At 41.5% G+C, this 24,473-nt stretch overlaps 1 protein-coding gene across 1 annotated transcript in view; it reads left to right on the top strand.

The window, feature by feature from the left end:
* Positions 1 to 24,473, top strand: part of LOC128410231 (protein eyes shut homolog) — a 472,516-nt gene that overhangs the window by 305,729 nt on the left and 142,314 nt on the right. The window contains exon 24 of the mRNA XM_053381165.1: positions 13,105 to 13,325. Within this exon, the coding sequence (XP_053237140.1) occupies positions 13,105 to 13,325 (221 nt within the window). The remainder of the gene's footprint in view (positions 1 to 13,104; positions 13,326 to 24,473) is intronic.

The following is a 24,473-nucleotide window of genomic DNA, read 5'->3' as shown; positions in this document are numbered from 1 at the left end:
TGTAAAGTGTGGTGCCTATTGAAGAGCTTGAGTGGCTGTGCTATTCTGGTAGCTAACAGGGTACATTTCTGAGGTTGGATGGCTTGGGCATGGAGCTTCTTCATGCAACATACAGAAAATGGCTTTCACATTGCCACATTCAGACATGCTTTGGAGGCCTTGATTTAGCTCCTGAAGTGTATAAAGCAGTCCTCGGTGAGATCATTTGGGGATCTATTTAACAAAGTCGCCTATGATAGGGGAGGGTTGTTGTTTGGTGGAACTGAGTAATGCATTATTCTAAAAACAGGGTGACCTTTAGGGGACCTTGATTGCAAAAAAAAAAAGTTAAGAAAACAGGTCTGCCCTCTCACACTTGCATAATGCAGCGAGCAAACAAGCACATTTTATAATAACAATGGAATTGTATTCTGAAAAGATTGGAGGAGAACATTGGATATAAATATTTTGCCTTAATTTCTCAAACTTTAAATTGATTTTTAAATAGTTTGTGTGCTTTCCCCTACTGTATCTGTAACCCACAGGACTCCAAGTCAAATTATGCCTTAAGTATGACACAACTGCAATTTAGATACACAGTGTACCAGTGCCCCCTGCAGCTTGGCTATGTTAATTATTTGTGAAGAGCAAATGCTCTTGTTTGGGTTTGGGTTTTTTAATCTGCCCATCAAGAAACATATGATGATGTAAATGCATTTGGATCTGCATGTCTAGCTATAAACCAAATGATTTTAAAGTATTGGATTTTTGGTTGTTACCTCATTATTTAAAATATGAAAGAGCAGATAGAAGGTGGACAGTGATTTTTCATTTTTCTTTTTTTTTCTTTTTAAAGCAGACGTTTCTTATAGGCTGATTTATTGTGGCATGAGGTTTTTGCAAACAGTTAGCCACTTCATCTGCAGTGAACTAAGACTATGTATGAAGAAGAGACGGTAATTCAGTAACAGATCTACATGCCTCGCTTACAGAACATCCTTGGCGTCCCTAGTTAATAGAGATAGCAGTGCAAGGAGCAAACAACTGCAGAGTATATAAGGGGTGGGACAACTTTAGGCTTGCAGATCTGCTTTATCTTTTACTACAACCTGAGATCTCCCTGGTGCAAAATAGTGGCTCAGGATGGATGGCATAAATAAACTAAGAATTAAGGACAGGGTGCCTCTGAGCACACACTCAAACTTGGACAGAAATCACCTTCCAACCTTCTTTCTACACACACACACACACCCCAAAAACCCCAGCAACCTAATTTAGGATGCAGGGAGCCTTTTAGTTATTGATGTTGACAGAGTGTGACCATAGAAAGCAGGGATGGAGAAATCTGTGAACTGCCAGGTGCTATTGGACTACAGCTCCCATCATCCCTAACCGTTGGCTATGCCAGCTGTAGCTCATGGGAACCGGAGTCCAGCAACACTTGAAACCCCTGATATAGAGAGAGTCGCCAATGCAGAAAATGCATTTTCCTCTCATGAAATACATCAGCATACCCACCTGGTACTAGAACGTATGGTGCTTTTGCAGAAAAGGTTTCCTTTAACAATACAAAATGGGAACAAATCTTCACAATACCAGAAAAATATATGAAACTTTAAATTACATCTTCATTCAGTCTCAGAGTATTGAGAATTTTAAGCAATCTCAGAATGGGGACATGAACTTGGATGACTCAGAGACATTTTTAAAAAGTATTGTGTGCCCATCCTTTTCAAGACTTCAGCAGTATGTGATGTCCCAAACAATCTGAGTCAGTGACTACACATTGTATTTCTATCCCTAATTTGTCCCAGAGGGAAGAAAAGCAATCTATAGTACCATTATGAAGAATTGCCAAAAGGATATAAGATCCTTGTAAGAATGGGATGCAAAATGATATCATATAATAACTGTCCATGTACCTTCAACTTCTAAAACTGCCTTGCTTTTATTAATAAGAGATGACAAGCAGTGACTCGGGCAAATACAGCTCACCTTGGGTGGTAGTATATGGAATGAGGAGAGAGGCCAGCTAACATTAAATGCAGCACCAATTGATCACTTGGCAGGTGGCCTGAAAAAAGGAACTATCTGAAGCAGGTTGTTAGAATTAAGCAATTTAAAATAATTGTCTCTGTAAATAGATCTGTTCAATTTCTGTGCATTATTAACACTGGAGTTATTTCATTATCATTTATTCTGCAGTTGCAAGTTAAATTTGCCTTTCTGAATCTGATTTTAAATATGGGAAATTGTTGAATCAGAGTGGTTGTGTTGAGAGAAGGTGCTACTAACAATAAAACTTGCATTTTATTTGCAGATGAGAAAGACCTGGATGGAACAGTTCAAAGCTGTCCCAGATTTTGAAATTAAGTGTTACCCAAATAATTCAGGAAAGGCAAATATAGATTGCTATCTATATAGATTGCTATCTACTCAGCTATGAATTGGCCGGTGGAATAATCAAATTGCAGTTATTGCAGCAATCTGTAAAAGGGGTGAAAGAACTACAGTATATGACTTATCCATGTCTGTCACTCTAAATAGATCTATATTTAGTTAAAGAGATGGTGGAAATGGAAACACTGCCCTCTGATATAGAAATGTTTCCTGTGCATTTATAATTCTTTATTTAAAACATGTGGACTAGAGTGTTATGTGAGGGGAGACTGTGTTAAGGGAAATGCTCAGAGGCACATTTATCAGTTCCTGTTTCTTCTTCTGTATGTTCTGGAGATGAGACCTGGCACTGAAAACAGAAGTATTGGCTGAGTTTTGTTGAGTTCTGGCACACATTCTGTTCTAATAGTTAATGACTTAGTCTGAAATCTTCCTTGCCCAAATACAGAACACCTCCAGCAACAAGTGTGATTTTCTCCACCTCCTCACTATCTAGGATTGCATAACCAACAGTCCTTCTTACATGCAATGTATTTGAAAGCATAATGTAGCAAATACCTATTGTTGATATTATTCAAGCAGTAAATGAATTGTTCAGTCCTTTTTGCTTAATGTACCAAAAGTCAGCACTCGTCACCAGGGCATCCTAGACTGTGTGGAATTCTTTGTGAGGCCTGACTAACTAGCTTTATTGAGTAGGGCTGTGCAAACGCTTCATCTAAATATTAAGGCAAGGCAGGCGCATTCAGACCAAAGTGGGGCCCCTCCAAGGCGAAGCTCACACACCAAAGTACAGTGGTACCTCGAGTTACAAATGCCTCAGGTTACAAATGCTTCAGGTTACAAACTCCACTAACCTGGAAGAGTTACCTCGAGTTGAGAACTTTGCCCCAGGATGAGAATGGAAATTGTGTGCCGGTGGCGCAGTGGCAGCAAGAGGCCCCATTAGCGAAAGCAAGCCTCTAGTTAAGAACAGTTTCAGGTTAAGAACGGACCTCCGGAACGAATTAAGTTCATAACTAGAGGTACCACTGTAATCCAAAGCGATTCGGGTCCTGCAGGATTTTTGGAGATATTTTAAAAATGGTAATCTTAGTCATACAGTCAGTAGCCAAAATGGTGGAGGGGGGTGAAATGTAAATATAGAAAGGAAATGTCAGGGTGGGGAGAGGGGGAATCGGGGAGCTGGCATTCGCTCACTGAGAGGTCTTGTCTTCCAAGCCATCACTGGAAACTTCCCCAACATTCTCCAGGCACAGGGCTTGTGGGGTGAGATGTTGATTCTATAAAACCAAGTGGACAAGTGGACAAGGTGATTTGAGAGGAAGGTGGGCAGCTTTCTGCAGTTATGCCTGAAGAAAGCAGACTATCAAGATCCATTCCAGTCTGGTTCCAGACCTGGATTTGTCAGCAAAACAGACTTGGGCACCCTGACTGATGACCTTTATTGGGAGAGAGGCAGGGGTAGTACAACCCTGTTGGTTCTCCTTGACCTCTCAGCAGCTTTTTAAACTATGGACAATTATAACTGTCTGGAGTGACTCAAAGAAGTGGGTTTTGGCATTACAGTATTACTGTGGTTCCATTCCTACCTGCAAGAGTCAATACTAGAAAGTAGTACTAGAAGACTGTTGCCCAGCCCCAGCTTTTGAGTTGTGGTGTCCCAGAAAGGTCTATTCCAGGGTTACACAATATTGGGTCTCCAGTTGTTTTTGGACTACAACTTCCCATCATCCCTGGCTAGCGGGGCCAGTGGTCGTGGATGATGGGAATTGTAGTCCAAAAACAGCTGGACACGAAAGTTTGGGAAACTCTGGTCTATTCTGTCTTCTGTGCTGTATGAAGCCATTGGGAGATGTCATCCAGAGATTTGGAGCACAGTGCCATCAGTATTCTGTTGACATACAGCTCTGACTCTCCATTCCATTGCAATCAGGAGAGGCTGTGAAGGTGTTGTACCAGTGTCTGGAAGCAGTGGTGGGCTGGGTGGGGGGCTATAGGCAACTGCCTCCCCATTCAGTTAAAGCTGCCACATACTAAGTTTTTATATAGCTACTTTGTGGCTCCTGATTGTACCCCAAAATTCCATGTTGCCATTGGAGACAACATTCCAGTCAGCATGACTAGCCAGAACAATCTGAGCAAACACCCACACTTTCTCTAGATAGCACCAGACAACCAAAAAAAATATGAATTGTTCTGTTCCCTACTGATCACTGTATTTAGCAAACACATTAAAATGTCCTTTAGATATGTGGGCTGAAAAACAATGTATTGGCTCAGAATCTCCAGGTGGGAATAAGCCAATGGAATACAGTTATACCTCGGATTGCAAACCCTGCGGGTTGCGTGTTTTCGGGTTACAGACTGCGCCGAACCCAGAAGTACCAGAACGGGTTACTTCCGGGTTTTGGTGCATGCACAGAAGCGCTAAATCACACTTTGCACAGAAGTGCCGAATCGCATCACGTGCATGCGCAGACGCGGCGCTGCAGGTTGCAAATGCTGCGGGTTGCGAACGTGCCTCCCGCACAGATCACATTCACAACCAGAGGTATGACTGTAGTAAAAAAAGATGATTTGTCTATATAATCACACCACAATGCATCTGGAACCTTTGTTATTCAGCTTTCACCTTTGCTGAAGAGGCCCCTCTTCATCCTAACCTTTGACATTTGAGATATATATTTTAAGGACCCACTCTAGTTGTGATTGAAATTTGATTTAAACTATTTTAATGTTGCATTTTGCATTGTTATGCCTTACCTTCATGGTGAAGGGGCCTCATCAATGAAAAACTTTTCATTGCAGAGTTGTGTCCCACCTTGCCTTTCCAATTTTCTTCTCTTTTTCCAGTTAAAAATACCATTTCCCATTAAATAAAAACCCATCAAAGTCTACCACAATCTTCATCCCTGTTGCTTTCTTCGAAGGGAAGCATCCAATTTCATTTTACTTTTCCAGTGATTACGGTGTTGTATTTCTCTTTCCAGTTTGCCAAATCACTTTCAACACAAAAGGATGGCCACGTGGTATTCATCAGGTGTGTTCAGGTGATGTCTGCCCCAAGTCTCATCCTTTCTCATTCCCTATGGTGGTTTCTTGTTGGCTGAGGTTCCCCCTTTCACTGAAGGAGTGGCATGTAACTGAGGAGAAGTATGAGTACTGTTTGGAGCAAATGGGTTGTTAAAAGCACTGCTCGAGTGAAAAAGTATTTGGAACAGCTCTTGCCCTATTCCAGACAGGACAAAGAGAATTACAAATCGAGCTATACTTGCCCTATGGGGGCCACACTTATATGGCTCATTAGCTGAATGAAGGATTCTGACAATTATTACTCTCTGCGGATAGGCAGAGTTATCAGGCACAAATGGCTGTAAAAGAAGACTTTTCCTCACCATAAGCTTTAATTAAAATTGCACAGAAACTTCCACTATGGAACTGAAGTTACAAATGTGAAATGTCAGCCCAACCAGAAGTCAATGGGGCTTATTCCCCGATAAGCATGCATAAGGACTGCAACCTAAGGCAGATTTTTTTAAAAATGCATATGCTTATAAAAATGCATAATGATGCTTAACCATTCATGATGACTGCTTCAAAACCCACATAAATGTGACTGCTTATCAGTTCCTGTATTAAATGCAAAACATAAACAGGCGGATCTGCCTGTTTGATTTTTCAGAACTGTATCAAGTTCTTTGCACTAGTAGATACTTATTACATTGATAAAAGTGAGGTATGGTGAAGTATAGATGCAGTTTTTGTGGACACGACCAAGATTCCAGAAGTACTGTCTTGTTGCTGTTCTCACCCAATTGCAGCAGGCATGGGAATATCCAATTTTCACAACTCTGCTTGCTGGCTTGACTCCAAGAAATCTTAAACTGTACAAAGACAAGTACAAATCCTCCAGGCTAAGCATAATTTCCCCCTGGGCAGAGGTAGCCTTGGAATGCCAGCTCCATTTTGTGGAATCTTGCACACTATGCAGAATTAGATCAGAGGGGCAATGCATGATGTTTCCCCACCTAAAAACAAATTCACAGTATATAAACTAGCCTATCGAGGAGAAGACCCTCTCGCAGTTGGGACTTTTCCACATACAGGGGAAGTTTGTCCATTTTTAAAATATCAAAGAGTATTATGAATGCAGTCATACATCTGTATGCTGGAGAGGTACCATCCAATAATTCTACTTGCTCTCTTGACTACTATAGTGGATCCAACCGCTCACCTCCAGTTAATAATACAGTAGACTCACCCCGCTAACTGCCCCCTATTAAATATAGTGCACACACCTCACTGTACAGAGTTTTACAATTCACCAGAGGTGGTCTTGTGGAGGACTTGTGAGAGGGAAAACTTAGATTTAAAGTCTCAGGCAGGAGCAGAACAAACAAGAAAAGTTTATTTTCAAGAAAAAGAAGTTGGGGAAACAAAGTTGGGTTAGGAATTGCATACTTTCAGTTAGAAGCTAAGTTATTTACTTTAACTAACTATAATATGTCTCTGGCTTAAACGCAGTGTTATAGTCACAGCTTCTCTTAACCTTGCTTTACTCAAAATCAGTTGTTATACTTCCGTTTCTGTTACTTACTTATGGCAGGTAGTTCAGTTAAATATCTCTTAACCTGAACCTTATCTCTCAACTCAGTTCCAGCCCTAGCTCTTAGCCTGAACCCTGTCTAACATCTTGAATCAAGCCCTATCTCTTAACCCGAACCTTAGCCCTATCTAACTCTCTCCCTCAGGAACTGCTCCTTTTATTCTCCCTCTCCCAAAGTGCTATTCCTCCCTGCTCTGTGATTGGCCGACTTTGTAGCTAATCAGTGAGAGGCTCCAGCACTCTGCTGGAATTTCTGGGGGTCTGCATTGCCAGACTAAAGTCTGGCTCATCAGTCAGTCACAATTATGTTGTCCTGCTTAACATTAAGAATAGTTCTCAGTTTCCTTAGAATGGAGACGCAGAGTGTGGAGAAATCTTTTTATTTAGGTAAAATTTTGTTTTTAAAACATATAAATGCCTTTATCTACAACATAGTTTGGAAAGTGGTTTGTTCAAACACATCTAGATATATTGTTGCCAGACTGGGCACAATGGTTCCCAAGATGGAGGCGCCAGTTTTCCTCTCTGTTTGGATACCACTGGATGCCATTTTGCATCAAGATGGTAGATCAGAATGTTCCAAACTATACATTCTTACTTAAAGTAACTATTTTAAATAAAATATTAAATGTTGGTTTTACTTTATATTTGTATCTCTGAGCTATTCTTATCCTGTGCTTAACCATAGCTACTGGTATGTACCTGAGGAAGAAAACTGTTTTATTCTGTGGAAGAATAAGTAATGTCACAGCAAGAAAAAACTAAAAGTATGAGATACCCCCTTCATAATAATGGTGAAGAGTCTCCACATAGAGTTGTGACAGTTCACTTGTCAAGCATACAAGGGAACTGCCAGAAATCCTAAATTGGAGACCCAGCACACCATCTTCACTGTGCATCAATTTAATTTATTTAATCTCCATAGCTCAGGAAAGTGTGTGCAATTTGGACTTGAATAAGTATATTTTGAGAGATCTGTTTCAAGCATCTTTCTTAATTGTGTCTGTAAGAAGAGTGATGTAGTTGCCTGTTCAGAGGTCTCAAGAGTTACATCTGCCCTCAATTTTCTGCATGGAATACATGAGGGAGCACTTTGTTGTTAGGGACATGTAAACATGAAGGTATGAGGACACTATACTGTAGCAGATCAGCAGTGTTAGTAACGTTGGTAGATTGGCTATGATTGATGAACTTGCTGTAATCTAGCTACCTGAACAAAAAAGGGGGTTAGTATGCATTAATTTTCCTCCCAATAGCTGTAGGACTAAGTGCCAGATTTTCTTACATAAATTTTATGCTGGTTACAGAAGCCAAATTTCCATCAGCTACAAACACAGATTACAAGCATCTGTTCATGTGATTACAAACTTGATATAAAGTGACGTTTCTCATTCTGTAAGCAATTCCTAGACAGGCACTGCAGAATGCCAAAACTCTGCTTTTCTCTCTAGTACAGCTGTTGTTAGGAAATGGGAAGATGTTATCACTGGTGTAAACAGTCATCAGCTATTTTAAATTCCCAAGGGCCTAATTTTTGGTTTTGGATCATTTGATGCTACCCACTGTGTCTTAAACTACACAAAATCCCATGTGTCTGAAATTACAGTGATCAAACCAAAGAAGGGAATTGTAAGCCTATTTAAAAGACTAGTAGCATATACGTCTTTGATTCTTAAAGATCCAGCAGTCACCTGAGATATGTTCTGTAATGAATCTGCTAAACTAGCCAGATATTTGCATAGCTACTATTGTATGAACTGGCCAAGCGTTTCAGATTTACATCTGCTTGCCCCACTTGAAAACCTTGTCTACGGTATAAAAGGCCCTTTCAATGTGGTTGTGCTTCATGTTCGAAATAGCATCCTATGGCAAATCCAGGAGACCGCCTTCACTGATGTTTTATTAGGTGGGAAACACATAGTTCAGGGTTTTTCTGTATAAGGAAGGCAGTGGTAGGGTGACTCCAATAGGTGGCAGTTCCTGCAGGAGCAGCCAATCAGGCTTCTGGAGGAAGTGAATCCGCAACCTGATTGGCCTACAGGAGCAGCCCAGAATTAGCCAATCACATGGGGCCCATTGTGTAAATAATGTATATATAGCTAGACGTTTTGGGGAAAGTTTCATTGCTACTATGAGCTGAATAAAGAGCATGAAATTCACACTCAACTTGAGTGTATTTCATTCCAGATTCAACATAGTAGTTTAGAAGAGCTATTTTATTAACAACCCATATATGTACAGCATCCACCAAGTGACCGTCACCTTCTCTACCTGAGCATGCTAGATGACAGGCTTACTCTTGAAATTCTATTTGCTTAAAAATACAGTGACATATCTTCATGTGGGTGTGTGCAAAGGGGGATGCATAATGAGAGACAGGACAGGGCATGGAAATGAGGGGTGGACTGTGGGCGAGGGAGAGTTGAAAAAAGGAGGAAGGAAGTGATAGGGAAAGGGGGTGAAAGTGATAATTGTGTATACGTGCGTGTATGCGTGCCACAGAGACTTTAGGATAGTGGAAAAGGCATGTAAATGGGGGTGATCTGTGTGCGAGGGAGAGTTGTGAAACGAAAGAAAGAGGGTGGAGGGAATAGTACCAGCTGAGCTCCTGCAGTGTGAATATAAAAGGGAAATTTGTTTTGCATTAAAATTGTTAAAGATCTGGGCACAATTTAATTACAATTCTTCCCTTCCTGCTACATTTTATGCCAGCAATAAGCTTTGAGCTCCTAGGGTATGCGATCCTAAATACCAACCTTGTATGTACAACAGGCCACATTTCCCTTTTCGCCCATTCTTGGGCATATTTACTGGGCAGCAAATGTGCATAGCATAATAGCCTTAATTCTTAATTGAGTTATTTCATTTTTTTATATAATAAAGAAAACACAGTTGCACATTAGCCTAAACATTAACCTATAGCAACCCTAAAGTTGGCTGAATAGCATCATTTCAGTATTGCAGAATAGAGGGGAATAATGGGGGGAGGAAGGAAAATCAGTGTTGTCCATTTGTGCATTTTTGCTGTGCACTGCTGAAGCTTCCAACACCTAAATGCCTTTTAAACGCTTCCTAGCTCTTTATTCAAATAAGCATTTTAGTTAAACCGTTTGGAGTCAGGAGTATTACTTATTCATAGCAATTGGAATGAATTCTGAAAGCAGTTGCAGATATTTGCTCTGTTAATGACCTTGCACAGGCATTTCCCCATGAAAGGGGGCTAACCAAAAGGAGGTCTGGAAGAAACATTGTTACATTAACAATTGGGCACCTTTTAAAAGAAAGATTCTGAGAGCAATAGATCCCTATCTGGCTATTTGGGGAAATCAACAAAACCAGGCAGGAGCAGAATTCTGTTGTCTTCTTCAAGGTAATCTCCTTTAGACTCTAAGCAAGGGAACTGGGAAACTATACAAGTAAGATGGAGATGATTGTGGGAGTGGGGTCTATCTGGTTTGCAGTCTGTGAGGAACACTGAATCCAGCCTTGCTTCTGAATTTGCAGCTGGTGCCCGTTGCCAGGAGTGCCTGAGTGATGTAGGTGCATTTGAGCTGGCTCTCTTATTATTTATTTTAATTGATATTCTTAATTATTTTACGATGTCTCAGAGCTCTGGCCCTCCAGATGTTGTTGGACTACAACTTCCATCGTTCTTAACTGGGTGGGATTGATGGAAGTTGGAGTCCAACAACATCTGGAGGCTCACAGCTCCCTCGTTCCTCTCTTAGGATGTAAGCCACTTCAAATTTATCAGCATGGCAGAGCCAGCATTTGTCCGCAGACAGTTTTTCCGGGTCATGTGGCCAGCATGACTAAGTTTCTGGAGCAACGTAACACCGAAATCAGAGCAGCACACAGAAACGCCGTTTACCTTCCCACTGGAGCAGTACCTATTTATCTACTTTCACTTTCTGGCGTGCTTTCGAACTGCTAGGTTGGCAGGAGCTGGGACCGAACAACAGGAGCTTACCCTGTCGCAGGGATTCAAACCGCCGACCTTCTGATCGGCAAGCCCAAGAGGCTCAGTGGTTTAGACCACAGCACCACCCGCATGCCTTGACATACAATACATCAAATTCTTTCATGAATTTGGATATTTTGCTGATTATAGCTTTATTTAAAGATTTTTGGGGGAATAATAGTATAAATATCCCTTCCTTTCATTATTTGTCCCTCTTTCCTTTGGAGGCCCATATCACCTTTTTACTACTGTTCTAGATATTATTATTATTATTATTATTATTATTATTATTATTATTAATTATTATTTTATTTTACTTATATGCCACCCTATACCCAGAGGTCTTAGGGCAGTTCACAGAACAGATAGACTTGCTGAATCAGGTAGTTCTGATTTAATAAGGGTCTCTTGGCTCTGTGTCAATACTTTAGAACTGTGTTAGCTTGTATTTTATAATGTTTTTAACCTTATTAATCTTTTCTTTAATGCTTAAGTCCTTCTGAGTAATGGAAATATACTGGCAAAACCTATGTGCCTAAAGACCTATCGCTGAATCCTAAATTTTCTGTACACTTATATGGAGGAGGGCTAGCATCCCCCTTTAACATGGAATCTGTTGCAAAGAAAACTGGGGTGATAAACTCAACTTTCAGACCCAGTGTAGAAATCAGACTTAGTTCTCCCTTTGAACAGAGCAATTTGTCACAGAGCTAGCTATGCAGAGGGCATTATTTTAGTGTCTGTAATAGAGGCTCAGTATTTTGTGAACTGACCACTGATTCTTTAGCAAACAAAGCATTCCTCACGTCACCAAATGGATGCAATACCCCCTATCTATAATGCAAATAATACTTTTTTTTCACTGGGTAGTTTTATTAAAGGCCTGAATCTCCTGAAGACATCTGGCTTTATGTTAAGTGTTCCATGTGTTTTGCTTCGATAAGGGTATCTTGGTGTTTTTGTATTTCTTGCTAGCTATCCTGCATGACATTTGTTCTGTGCTCATAATCAGCCACAGATTATTTTGCATGCTGAGAGTCTGGCAGTTACGCTGGAGCAGATTTACAACTTCTGCTTTCAAATATGATTGGAATACTGGGGCTGCTATTAAAGAACCACCAGTGCTATTTCCAGGGACTCTGAGAGAAAGCTTTAAAAAAATCTGTCCAACATCCAGTGGTGCAGCTAGGACTGGAACTTGGGGCTGAAGTCCAGGCCCCACGGCTCAGAATTTTGAATCCAGAGTGCTGTTTGTCAGAGCAATACAATATATGTAGTAATCTTCCTAGGAGGATGGGGCTTGTGTATATTTGTGTGTGTGCACGCTTTATGCTAGCCTGCTTGAAAGGAAGAGTGAAGAACTTCTTTCTGGTGGAGACTGAGTTACTGCAATGTGTTCATAAGAAGAGCCCAGCGGGATCAGACCAAATGTACACCCAGTTCAGAATCCTGTTTTGCACAGTTTTGTGTGGCTGCCCTGTGCCCTCTGAGCTAGTCAGCTGTCCTCAGGTGCAATGGGAGGTGCTGTCCCATTTTTAGTGCTGACATAAGATCTGACCAGCTTTTATATGTGGAATATGCACACTATGGGTGGCGCTGTGGGTTAAACCACAGAGCCTAGGACTTGCCGATCAGAAGGTCGGCGGTTCGAATCCCCGCTGCGGGGTGAGCTCCTGTTGCTCAGTCCCTGCTCCTGCCAACCTAGCAGTTCGAAAGCACGTCAAAGTGCAAGTAGATAAATAGGTACCACTCCGGCAGGAAGGTAAACGGCATTTCCGTGTGCTCCTCTGGTTCGCCAGAAGTGGCTTAGTCATGCTGGCCACATGACCCAGAAGCTGTACGCCGGCTCCTTCGGCCAATAAAGCAAGATGAGCACCGCAACCCCAGAGTCAGCCACGACTGGACCTAATGGTCAGGGGTCCCTTTACCTTTACCTATGCACACTATATTGTAATTCACCTCAGGCAGGAAGATGTCTTGAGCCTACCTTTCACCATGGCCAGCAAGGTGCCTGTGCTAAGCTCTTCAACCTGGTATGACAGCAATAGTCACCCTCCTGAAAGCTGACACCCAGCGGACCACTGCCTCTGAAGCTGGTGGGGGACTTGTTGAGCAAGTCACAAATGTTTCAAATAAAATTAATATTGTCTCATAGATTTCCTCTATCTGAAGAAACACCGATGGATGTCTCTGGCACTGTTTCCGAAGCACTCAAGTCAGCTTTGCCCTCACCTGCTCGCCCAGTCTCGTTGTCAGCCTGCCAAGAGAATTTGTGTCGTAATGGAGGGACATGCCATCCCATCAATCTTCCTGATGGCGTCAACTCGTTTCAATGTGACTGCCGTCTGCATTTTACTGGACGCTTCTGTGAAAAAGGTAATTGTGCTTCACACTTTTCAGCTGAGAGAGGGATATTTTCTTGGCTCTGTTACCATCCCTCCCTAGAATGTGTGGAGTAAGTTCACTGGCATTTGAGGCAATATGGTTGTGTAGAATCACCACCTGACTTGGATCAGGGATGCACCAGCTTCTGCCATTGAATTGTTCATGCTGGTTTCATCCTTGTATAACTGTGACTATATATGCCTATCCTCTAGTACTGGTGTTTTGTCATTGTACTGAAATTAAACCTTAAACAGGGTTATGTCCATAAATATATTCCAGTCACAGAAACTTTTGTCTCTCTTTAAAGGTGGAAAGGATTATTTATTTATATCCTCCTTAAAGGCCCAAATAGGGTCTATGTATTTACACATACAAAATCAATTATAAAATCCATACATGATTAAAATACTCAATAAACAATTCCATCAAAGCATTAAAAAACATTCATAATTTAAAAGTGCAGTAAAGCAAGCCAGTTAAGAAGCATAACAAACTAGAAAGCAAAATAATTAGACCACATGTTCTAAGTTCAGGGGAATGCTTTCCTAAATAGGTGTGTCTTCTAGAAGTGATGGAATGGCAATAGTGATGGGGCTTCTCATATTTCAGCTGGGAGGACATTCCACAGTGTTTGGTGCCACCAGTGAAAAAACCCACGCGTGTGCTACTACAAGCCCAAAATAATGGGCTGTAAGCAGGCTTTGAAGTGTGGACAAATGCAGTGCATCTGTTAAAAATAAACAAAAAAACCGCACCTTCTGGCATACAAGTGGCTACTGATCTGCTTCAACCTTGAAACTATGCCAATGGACAGAACACAAGCTAGAGGATGCTGAGCTTTCCTAAATCTCATTGATTTGAACAGGGCTTGGGTACATTTTTTCTTTAATCAGTGGATATACTCATTGATCTCATGTGCAGAGTGAGCAAGTTCTGCTGACGCTTAGCTACTGCAGGTGCTTCACATACAGGTGATATTTCTTGCACAGGTGCTGTACATGCACTTAGGTGAAAACTGCTTGTGTAAAAGGTAAAGGACCCCTGGACAGTTAAGTCCATTCAAAGGCAACTATGGGGTGCAGCCCTCATCTTGCTTTTCAGGCTGAGGGGGCCAGCGTTTGTCCACAGACAGCTTTTCGGGTCATGTGGCCCACATGACTAAACTGCTTCTGGCGCAACGGGTCACTGTGACAAGTGACTGAGTGCACAGAAATGCCGTTTACATTCCTGCTGCAGTGGTACCTATTTATCTACTTGCACTGGTGTGCTTCCGAACTGCTAGGTTGGCAGAAGCTGCGACAGAGCAACAGGAGCTCACCCGTTGTGGGGATTTGAACCACCAACCTTCTGATCGGCAAGCCCAAGAGGCTCAGTAGTTTAGACCACAGCCTCAAATGAGAAAAGTGCTTATTCCACAAGTTTGGAACCCCATGCTCCCCTGCATCATATGACTGTGCACTGGGTAAATAAAATCCTTGTGCAGTTTTCACATGTGACACTGTTCATCTTGTACCTCTCTGCAGTCATGTACACTACCTAGGTGGGGGCAGGGGGGATGTTTAATGTAAAGCAACTCTTACTAAGATCCAGGGGAGTAGTTTGAGGGGCTTTACCTGATCTTGGTAGCTTTTCCCAGCTCAGGATAAGCAGTCTGTCTGATCTCTATTGATGGAATGCCAGGGAACAGAGCTCTTCTCAGTCCCCTTCAGAAAGCATCGACAGAGGGGGAGCGGGCTGGAGATAGTAGAGACATTCTGCTTTACTTGTTTCCATTGCACAGTTGATAAAGTGCCACAAATCTCTCTCATTTATTATTGCAGCAGCAGCAGCAGCAGACCAGTCTAACATAGCTATGCTTCTATATTGAGACACACTAGTGGCTGGTGGTGAGTGTTGTAGCTCTGGGAACGTGCTGCAGCTCTGGAAATCCCACCTCTTGCACTGCACCTCGACGAAGTCAACTGCAGTAATGGGGAAATCAAAGGGAACATTCTGCTGGACCCTCCTGAATAACAGATCACTCCAAGATAATATGGATCCAGCCAGAATATTTGGCTTCTTGCTGCTTTCTATGGGAAGGCATCGGGGGAGAGGAAGCCTTCGTTGCAGAGTCAGAATGGAAGGACATTGTGTTGAAAGTCCTCCCTTCTTTGCACCTGTTCTAGACAGGCCAGTAGCAGAGGGGAAATGAATGAGCAAATACAGAATGACTATGAATACATGTGAGTTAAGAACCCTGCCCCCATCATAAACACCATAAGCACATTTCTCATTTATGTGGCAAAATAAGTTTGATCTGCTTGACCCTTGTTTATCTCAAGCAGAGGAAGCAAATGTGTCATCCCCTTTATCGCTGTGGTGTCAAAAGTGACATTGGATGCAATTATGTATATTTTGACAGACGACGGCTAGCAGCCCCAAATATTAGGGGGGACAACTTAATAATATAATAAAGCAATACTAATCCATGCTGAATACTGCCTGAGGTGGGTGTGGGGAGGTGTTAAAGTAGGTTAAAAATGCTCTTCTGCTGGCAGAGGGGAGCTCTGCTGGCAGGGAGAGATACCCAGGCTGATATACCCATGAAAAACTCTGTGGTCATGGCACTACTGCCAGCAATGTTTCTGCAGAACTGCAGAGTTACTGCCAGAATAGCATCCCTTGCATCCAAAGCTCCCTCATCCCCCTGACCAACCAGTGGATTGGGCTTGACAGTCTGTGCTACCCTGGAGCTGGGGAATGCATTTTTCCTCCTATTGGTGTCAATGGGAGGGGAAATGGTACATAGCAATAATTGCCAGGGAGATTTGAAAAGAGAGAGAGCTGGAGCAAGCTGGCAGGGCTTTGGCTCCAGGGTTGGCTCCGTCGCAGGTCTTCTCATGCGGAACAATCCTAAGGGTCAGGAAAGCAAGAGGAACATTCCTTTAAAAAATACCCAAACTATTCAAAGGTGCACACATGCCACTCTCCTCTTGATCCAGCTTTTGACTTCAGCAGTTTGCATTCTCTTTTTCAATTATATTTAATTACGCTGCCCGTCTAAGATCCCTGTTCACTTTTAGTTACTATCAGGAATAATTTAATTTTGAAGTTAAAGTAAATTAAATATTGGGGAGATTTGGGGGGTATGTGTGTGTAAGTTTTTTGTGTTTTTTTAAGTCAATATATATTGCTTCTCTATCTTGTCATTCAACTGTCTTTTATTCAGTTACCGGTACTTCCCAGAACCTTCATCTCTCTGATATGTTTGGTTCTTTGGCTGTTAGCATCTAAGACACATTCTTTTGTTGACGCTGGATAATTTCCATTAGCGTTATTGGGAATTACTAGTGTGTAGCAAAATGAAAGAGTGCCCATATTATAATTAAAGCTCTAATATCCTTCTAATAGACTTTCTATTGTATGAAATAAGTATAGGGAAGCCAGAGCCAAAAACGCACTTGCCAGATTGTCAATATATCTGAAAGGAATGGAAACCCAGCTCACAACACTGACTGAAAGTGGGTCATTATACTGTATGTGAATCCAATAAATGACTGGGCTCAACACTATGAGTCTTAGTTAATGATGCCTCAGATGTCAGTATCTATTGGGTTTTTTTAAACCCCTTTTCCCATGCTCGTTGTAAACTACACAGCATTTGTGTGGTTTAAATTGCCCCTGGTACCAAGACAATCTGCAGGAATTCATCTTATACATTTGTGTGAAGAATGTACTGAAGTTAGGGAAACTTTCTGCAGAAAGTGTGCAACTGGGAACATATTGCAAAGAGAGGAAAAAGTGTACTTCATTGCTCGCTCAGCAACTATTTTTTCTTCAAGGTCATTGTCAGATATCTCCTTCTTTAGATCCCCAGGATCCTCAGAACCCAATATGGCCTCTTAGCCTCAGCGAATGCCTAGAGTGGGATCCTTACTGCTGGGTCATTAATTGCAGCCAGTCCAGTTTTCTTCCTGCCATTGTTGTCTTGTCATTTTTACACTTCTAGTATCTGTTCCCCTCTACTCATAAATTTCCTGGTGCCTCTCTCTCAACCTTCCCCCATCATGTTGTTGTTGTCGTTTAGTCGTTAGTCGTGTCCGACTCTTCGTGACCCCATGGACCAGAGCACGCCAGGCACTCCTGTCTTCCACTGCCTCCCGCAGTTTGGTCAAACTCATGCTGGTAGCTTCGAGAACACTGTCCAACCATTTCGTCCTCTGTTGTCCCCTTCTCCTTGTGCCCTCCATCTTTCCCAACATCAGGGTATTTTATAGGGAGTCTTTTCCAGGGAGTCTCATAAGGAGGTGGCCAAAGTATTGGAGCCTCAGCTTCAGGATCTGTCCTTCTAGTGAGCACTCAGGGCTGATTTCCTTAAGAATGGATAGGTTTCATCTTCTTGCAGTCCATGGGACTCTCAAGAGTCTCCTCCAGCACCATAATTCAAAAGCATCAATTCTTCGGCAATCAGCCTTCTTTATGGTCCAGCTTTCACTTCCATACATCACTACTGGGAAAACCATAGCTTTAACTATATGGACCTTTGTTGGCAAGGTGATATCTCTACTTTTTAAGATGCTGTCTAGGTTTGTCATTGCTTTCCTCCCAAGAAGCAGGCATTTTTTAATTTCGTGGCTGCTGTCACCATCTGCAGTGATCATGGAGCTCAAGAAAGTAAAATCTCTCACTGCCTCCATTTCTTCCCCTTCTATTTACCAGGAGGTGTTGGGACCAGTGGCCCCCATCATACCTTTCACAAAGCTTCTCTGGGCATCTGATTAATGTTCCACAACTGCTGCCACGGAGCTGCCTCTCAACCAGCTCACCTGCATTTCCATGTGAATGAGCTGAGAAGAGGAATGTCATGGGAAGCAACTCCTTTGTCCACTGGTTGGTGAGGAAGCAATTTGTGGGTGCTGGACCAGCATCCCAGTTCCCACTCTCCAAAATACCCTGTCCTGCTGCCATGATACCAACAAGTTGGGGACCAAGCAGCATTCTTGGGGGGAAGTGGACAGTTCCCCCCTTCTCCACATGCAGTGATAGGAATGGATGCAACTGTTGCATTTCTGCCTCACATATTCAAAGCAGAAGTCAAAATCTTTGTCAGGGGGGAAAAAGACCATTCTTGCAAGTTGTTGTGTGGAACAGCTGGTCACTGAAATCCATCAACCACCAACCAACTTCCAATCAGGGCTTTTTTTTCAGCCAGAAGTCAGTTCCAGCACCTCTCAGGTGGGCATCATTGCCATTCTAAAAGAATGAGGGATGCATTCATAGTGAGTTCTGGCACCTCATTTCTAGAAAAATAGCACTGCTTCCAATATTATGCAGAAGCTTCTCTTTTATGTACTTGAGCGCATGCTGGAAACAAAACAAAGTGCAGGTTCCTCACAGTTGCCAAGTCAATTTTTTAAACTTTAAAAGCAGTGCTATTTTTTTCTAGAAAAAAAAGAAGTGCCGGAACTCACTATGGATGCCTCCTTTGTTCTCTTATAATGGCAATGGTGTCCACCTGAGAGGTGCCACAACTGACTTCTAGTGAGACCAGACTGAAAGAAAGCACTGGTTAAGGCTCTTCAAAAGTGATGTCCAAAAGTTTCATAATGGCTAAACAACACAAGGGCTCCTCGTTTGATCAACCTTCATTTTGAAAGTAAAGCTTTGCTGCTTTTGAGAACGTGGGAAAGATGCAATTGATTTTGTTCCATTCCCCCCTCTCCTTTAAAGCACAACACGGTATCTCTGGTTCCTACCTTTTATCCAGTGCCATCACTAAAAATGAATAAATAAATGCTCGGGACATTTTTTAAAAAACTGACTTTGTGCCTTTATAGCAGGGGCTGAATAAAGCAATTCTCTTAACAATCTCCTCCTCATCAGTGTTAAATGATTTGGAATTAAGTACTACCCTTGGCTTTTTGTTTATTGTCTTTCATGCTGCAACAGATTGTCCAATCCCTAAAGAAAAAAAGATCTTTGGTCTAAACTGTAATACAGATATATATTTGCATGTGCAAAACATCCCCCCCACACCCTGATCTGTTGCTTTTTTTTTCTTTAAGCCACAGGGAATAGCAGATGGTATGGGTAGGACTAAGCAGAAGGTGTGTATATTTATTGCAAATGATAAAGAAAGGTCCAAAAACATCAAACCATCTATATAATATCTTTGCATTTGCATATCAGAGAGAGGAAGTGCTTCCAAACCTTCACCCTCATGCATGTGGTAACCATTGTATTTAAAAGGCCATCTTAAGCTTTCAGTTGGCAAAGCCTGTGGCTCCGTTAGTGGAAACTGCAGGCACCTGTGGTCACTTTCTTTTACTACAGAAAAGTCCACATTTGGCCCTGCTTAGTGAATTAGTGAGACTGGCTGCAAGAAGCCTTTCTGAAACAATTTCACCCTTGAAATATATGCCAAGGTCTACAAGTGAATTTATTGCTGTTGTAGGCAGCAGCTGCCCCACCTTGAACAGAAATCTCCAACCAGGTAATACGTGAGGGATATTCATAATCTATGCAGTGACATGGTGTATCCTTCGCTGGGGTTGTACCATTTCAGAATGCATGTTTGCTTGTGTTTTATTTGAATTTTATTCCAGATTTTGTGTGTGTGTGTGTGTTTGTACATACAGATTTCATTTAGCCTAGCTTTCTATCTGACATGATGGTTTTCTATGTATACGATTTTTATATTTTATAAATAAATGAGTATTCAAACATATGAACACCCCCCCTCCATAGTCTAAGATGTTATAGCCCAGCCCAAAGGTTAAGGTAGCCATTACATCTGTAGAGCAGCGAGGATGGTTTAGAAGCATATTTTCTCCTGAAATACAACCAAATACATATTTTCTCTCTTAGGGTAAGTCTTTAACTAAGATACATAGTCTGCACCCAATTCTGGCTAATGTAAATATGGTGACTAAGCCTAAAATTGGCTACTTATACACCATTCTATGTGGCTATCTTCATGCCCTTGACCCCTCTAGTCATTCAGTTACAATATGTCTGGGGTAGACCCCTCCAGGCCACAGATTCATACCTTGCTAATACGGCACAGTCATACAAGACAACTTGGTTTTAACCAAAGCATCTGCCAAGTGAAGTGCTGTACAGGTGAGCCGTTTTGAGCCCCCAGTCGCAGACTGAGCTTTGTTGAGTTGAATATGGAACTGGCTTTTCCACTCTGCAACTTTCCTACATTTATGCCCCCTTACTTTGTCTCATTTCTCCAGTGAAGGAAGCATAAGGGCATGCAGACTTACTTTTTATATGATGTATGTATGCAGATGGTTGTCTGCTACTCTAAAGTTCAGCATGACAGATTTAGATTATCGGTGCTTGTTGCTGCAAGGAAAAGCATACGTCTGTGATTATTAATTGTGAGATTAACATTTTTAAACTGGCTCAAAGTTGTAATGATGTTATACATTTTTCCTATAATAGTGCAGTGAAGCGTACATTATCTATGTACGTTTTTACCTGGCTAAAGTTCAGTAGCTTGCTCCAAACCCTGAATGAAGTGGGAAGTATTTGTTCTAGGTATTCGAGAGCAACTGAGCAGTATTTTTAAGTATATGTAGATTGTTCAGGTTTAAACTGTGCAAATATGTATGAGTTTAAACATTCTAAAATGTTCATACAAATATGTATGAGCTTGAATATTCTAAAATGGTTGAAGGTAATTAGGGTTTATTATCTTGTAAGTAACTTCAGGATTGCAGACATAATAGACTCATTACTAGTATGGACTTAGTTCTATGCACACTTACTTGGGAATAATTCCTACTGAAATCATTGAGACTTCCTTCTGATAGACATAATTAAGTGTTAGATAGGGCTGCAAAAGCTGGCTGGTGGTGTAAAGTATACATCTATTTTTGGTTTTTGTTTGTTTGAATCTTTTTCTAGCATCTCGCATGTTGCCATCATTCTTTGCATTTTCTTTGGGGTACTTTCTGAAGTATCGAAAAATGGTGTCAGGCCTGATCCAATTATCAGGAATTATATATATAATGCCCTATACCAATTTATATTCTCACATATTTCTGTCACTCTAAGACAGGGATAGAGCATATGTGGTCCTCCAGACAGCAAACTAAAACAATTCTTTGGATGGAATACACTGCCAATACAATTGCTTTTATATGCAGAAACATTCTAGATGAAGCAACCTTTCTGGATCCCTGCAGGAGTGTCTTTCACTTCAAGCTGATAGTAACCTTAATAGTTGAAACACTTGGAAAGGGAAAAACCAAATAGCAAGTGTACAACCAAGCCACTCTACACATTATAGCAGGCTTCCTCAAACTTGGCCCTCCAGATGTTTTTGGCCTACTACTCCCATGATCCCAAGCTAGCAGGATCAGTGGTCAGGGATGGTGGGAATTATAGTCTCAAAACATCTGGAGCGCCGAGTTAGAGGAAGCCTTCATTATAGCATAAGCTGTATTAATTTTCAACAGAAACATTTGGACCTAGTTATCAAAATGCTCCTTTCAAACACAGAATGGGTTTGACTTCACAAGCGACAAGGTGAAGTTAAAAACAAAACTCTTTACAGATAGAAAACACAATGCCCAAGTGACTTGATCCTATTGAAGCAAAAAGAGAAAGAGAAATTGTCTACTCTTTTCAAAGCAAATCTAATGCTAACCCTTTTCAGCTGTGCTGCTGGCACTCTGAAATGTGCTCCCTGGAGAGATATACATGGCCTTATCACTGTGTGCCTTCTAGCGCCTAGAGAAGACCTGGATGTTTGAAAGTCTTTGCTGTTAGCATGATAAAATATCAGTACAGTAATGGGGTTTACTATATGCTCGTACATGCTGCTCAGAAATTCCCATAGCACTTCTTCCCTGATCCTACGGCTGCCATGCCATGACTGAAACGAAGCCAGAGTCTGGTTTATTTTGTGTGTGTCTAAACTTGGGCTCATGGTTTGTTTGGGATGTGGGGGTAATGTGTGTTGTGTTTGTGCAAATATATTCATTTATTAATTTATACACAACCTTTAAAAATGAAAGCCATTCTTTTTTTTGTTTAGGCTTTGGGAAAGCAATAAGGCCAGATGATAGAATTGCTTCTTACCAGTTACTGAACAATCTCGGCTCTTTGTAGGATGGCTTATTCTGTGTTCAGAACAAATTAGGGCATAGCTATAAATTATATATCTGGGTGTTCACATTCTGGCTATTTTTACTCCTGCTGCTGTTCTAGCAGTTTTATAAGTAGTACACAGGGAACACTTAAATATTCTAGCAAAGCTTATTTGATACTATGTGACTCAACAAAAAATGTGGTGTTTGCTTTTATTTGCTTTTGTCCACAATCTAAACAGTTTAAGATTCTTGACTCCACTTTCATGGCCTACGTCCGAAATTCTTGGTGCATGTTTAAATCCCTATCGGTAAGACTTCTCTAGCATGCTGTGTAGCAGAGAACTTGCTATGGAGAGTACTAAAAATGGGGGGGGGGTGTTACCTCAGACTTAGAATAGACATTTTGTCAGCCAGCTAACTCCACACAATAATGACTTGTGCCTAACAATAATATTTACAGCAATCAGAAACTGCAGCCATGATTGCTACACACTGGGGGTGTGGAAGTCTCCACTTATAGAAGGAACCGTGTTGGCTTCAGAGATCATTCTTAGCAGACTTTATACTGCTTAAATGAGCAATAGAGTGGGGCAGCACCATGTGCACAAACTTAAGTAAATGGGAGAAGACCCACAAGCACAGCTTTCGATCAGAGTCTCTGTGTCTTTCCACACTTTCAAGTTAGATAGCCATCTCATGGTATGAAGATGGCCTTAAGCTCCACCTCATTCAGTGAGGTCTTCTGGGGATGAACTTTTGATGGTCCTGAATGCCCCTGAAGTTTAGCTGGCCTTTACCAGGAGCTGAGCTGGCAGGCCCTGCCCTGTGAAATTCCTTGCCAATAGAGGTTTGGCAGACACAATCGCTGCTCTCTTTGAGACTTCATTTAAATGCTGTGTTATTCAGACAGGCTTCTGGAACCTGAGATTCTTTGCCAGCCAGATTTTTCTGATGTGTTTGACACCTCAACAATGTTATTACTGTGTGTGGGTTTTTAGGGTTGCTTACCATCTTGTGATGTTTTGTACGAGAGTGCAGTTTATAAATGTTTAAATAAATAATTATTGTTTGACTGTGGTTTTTCCTCCCAGTTGAGTGCTTCAGATGCTGTAAAGCTGGAAAGAAAAGGAATCTGTCTTAGGAACTATAAATTGGCAAAGGCAAACCATAAAAGTAGCACGCTGAAGGCCACCACCTTGAAAATACCATTCACGTATTCTCTGGATTGAACTATACCCAGCTTTGAAAAATGTTGTCTCACTTCCTGAGAAGCAGTATGCATAGCTGCAGAGGTCACATCATTAATAATGTGGCAGTAATGCTTTAGTGTTTCCTAAGCCCTTCATGTGCATTGTGTCAGGAATGGTTGCAACTTCTACAGCAGGCCTGTGTTGCTATTCTCATATTCCAAGAAGGACATCTGAGAACAAGGGAGTTGTGGCCTTCCTTAAAATAGCACAAGGAGTTTCTGGCTGGCATGAGATACAAACTGTCCCACACATTCTTAGTCACTATGCTACACACCACACCATGTACAGAAATCTCTATATGGATATTATGATTAGAAATCAAATACTGCAGCAACTTCAATTTATTCATGTATTTAAATAAAATGCTGTAATAGTTAATACAGGGCAAGTTGAAGCTAAAACCAAATCGCTTTCTCTGGTGCCTAAAGCCAATCTCTATCTTTTCCCAATTTTCAATTTCTACCATTTTAACAACTCCCTCCCCCCCCAATCCATTTGAAAAGCTCCATGCAGCTTGATTTTATTGATAAGAGACTTTAAAAATATTACACCAGGGTGGGGGGTTGACTCTTCTAGCTCTATACTCTCTTTTCAACACATAATCTGATTTATTTATTTTTGGACTGCCTCGGGTGCCAGTCTTTGCTTTGCTTATGTGCAAAGAACAAACTCACCTCTGTGGTTCTCTTGGAGAAACAGGAAAGGGGTGGGTGGATGAACCACAGGTGAAGCATAAATAGGGTTGCCCAGCATTTACCCCTTCACTGCAACTATAATTCCATCCTTTGGTTTCACTCAGCCAT

The sequence above is a fragment of the Podarcis raffonei genome, chromosome 3, assembly GCF_027172205.1.
Source record: "Podarcis raffonei isolate rPodRaf1 chromosome 3, rPodRaf1.pri, whole genome shotgun sequence".
In the NCBI taxonomy this organism is placed as follows: domain Eukaryota; kingdom Metazoa; phylum Chordata; class Lepidosauria; order Squamata; family Lacertidae; genus Podarcis; species Podarcis raffonei.
The sequence above is the reverse complement of the archived record's forward strand: the minus strand, read 5'-3'. Positions and strand labels throughout refer to the sequence as shown.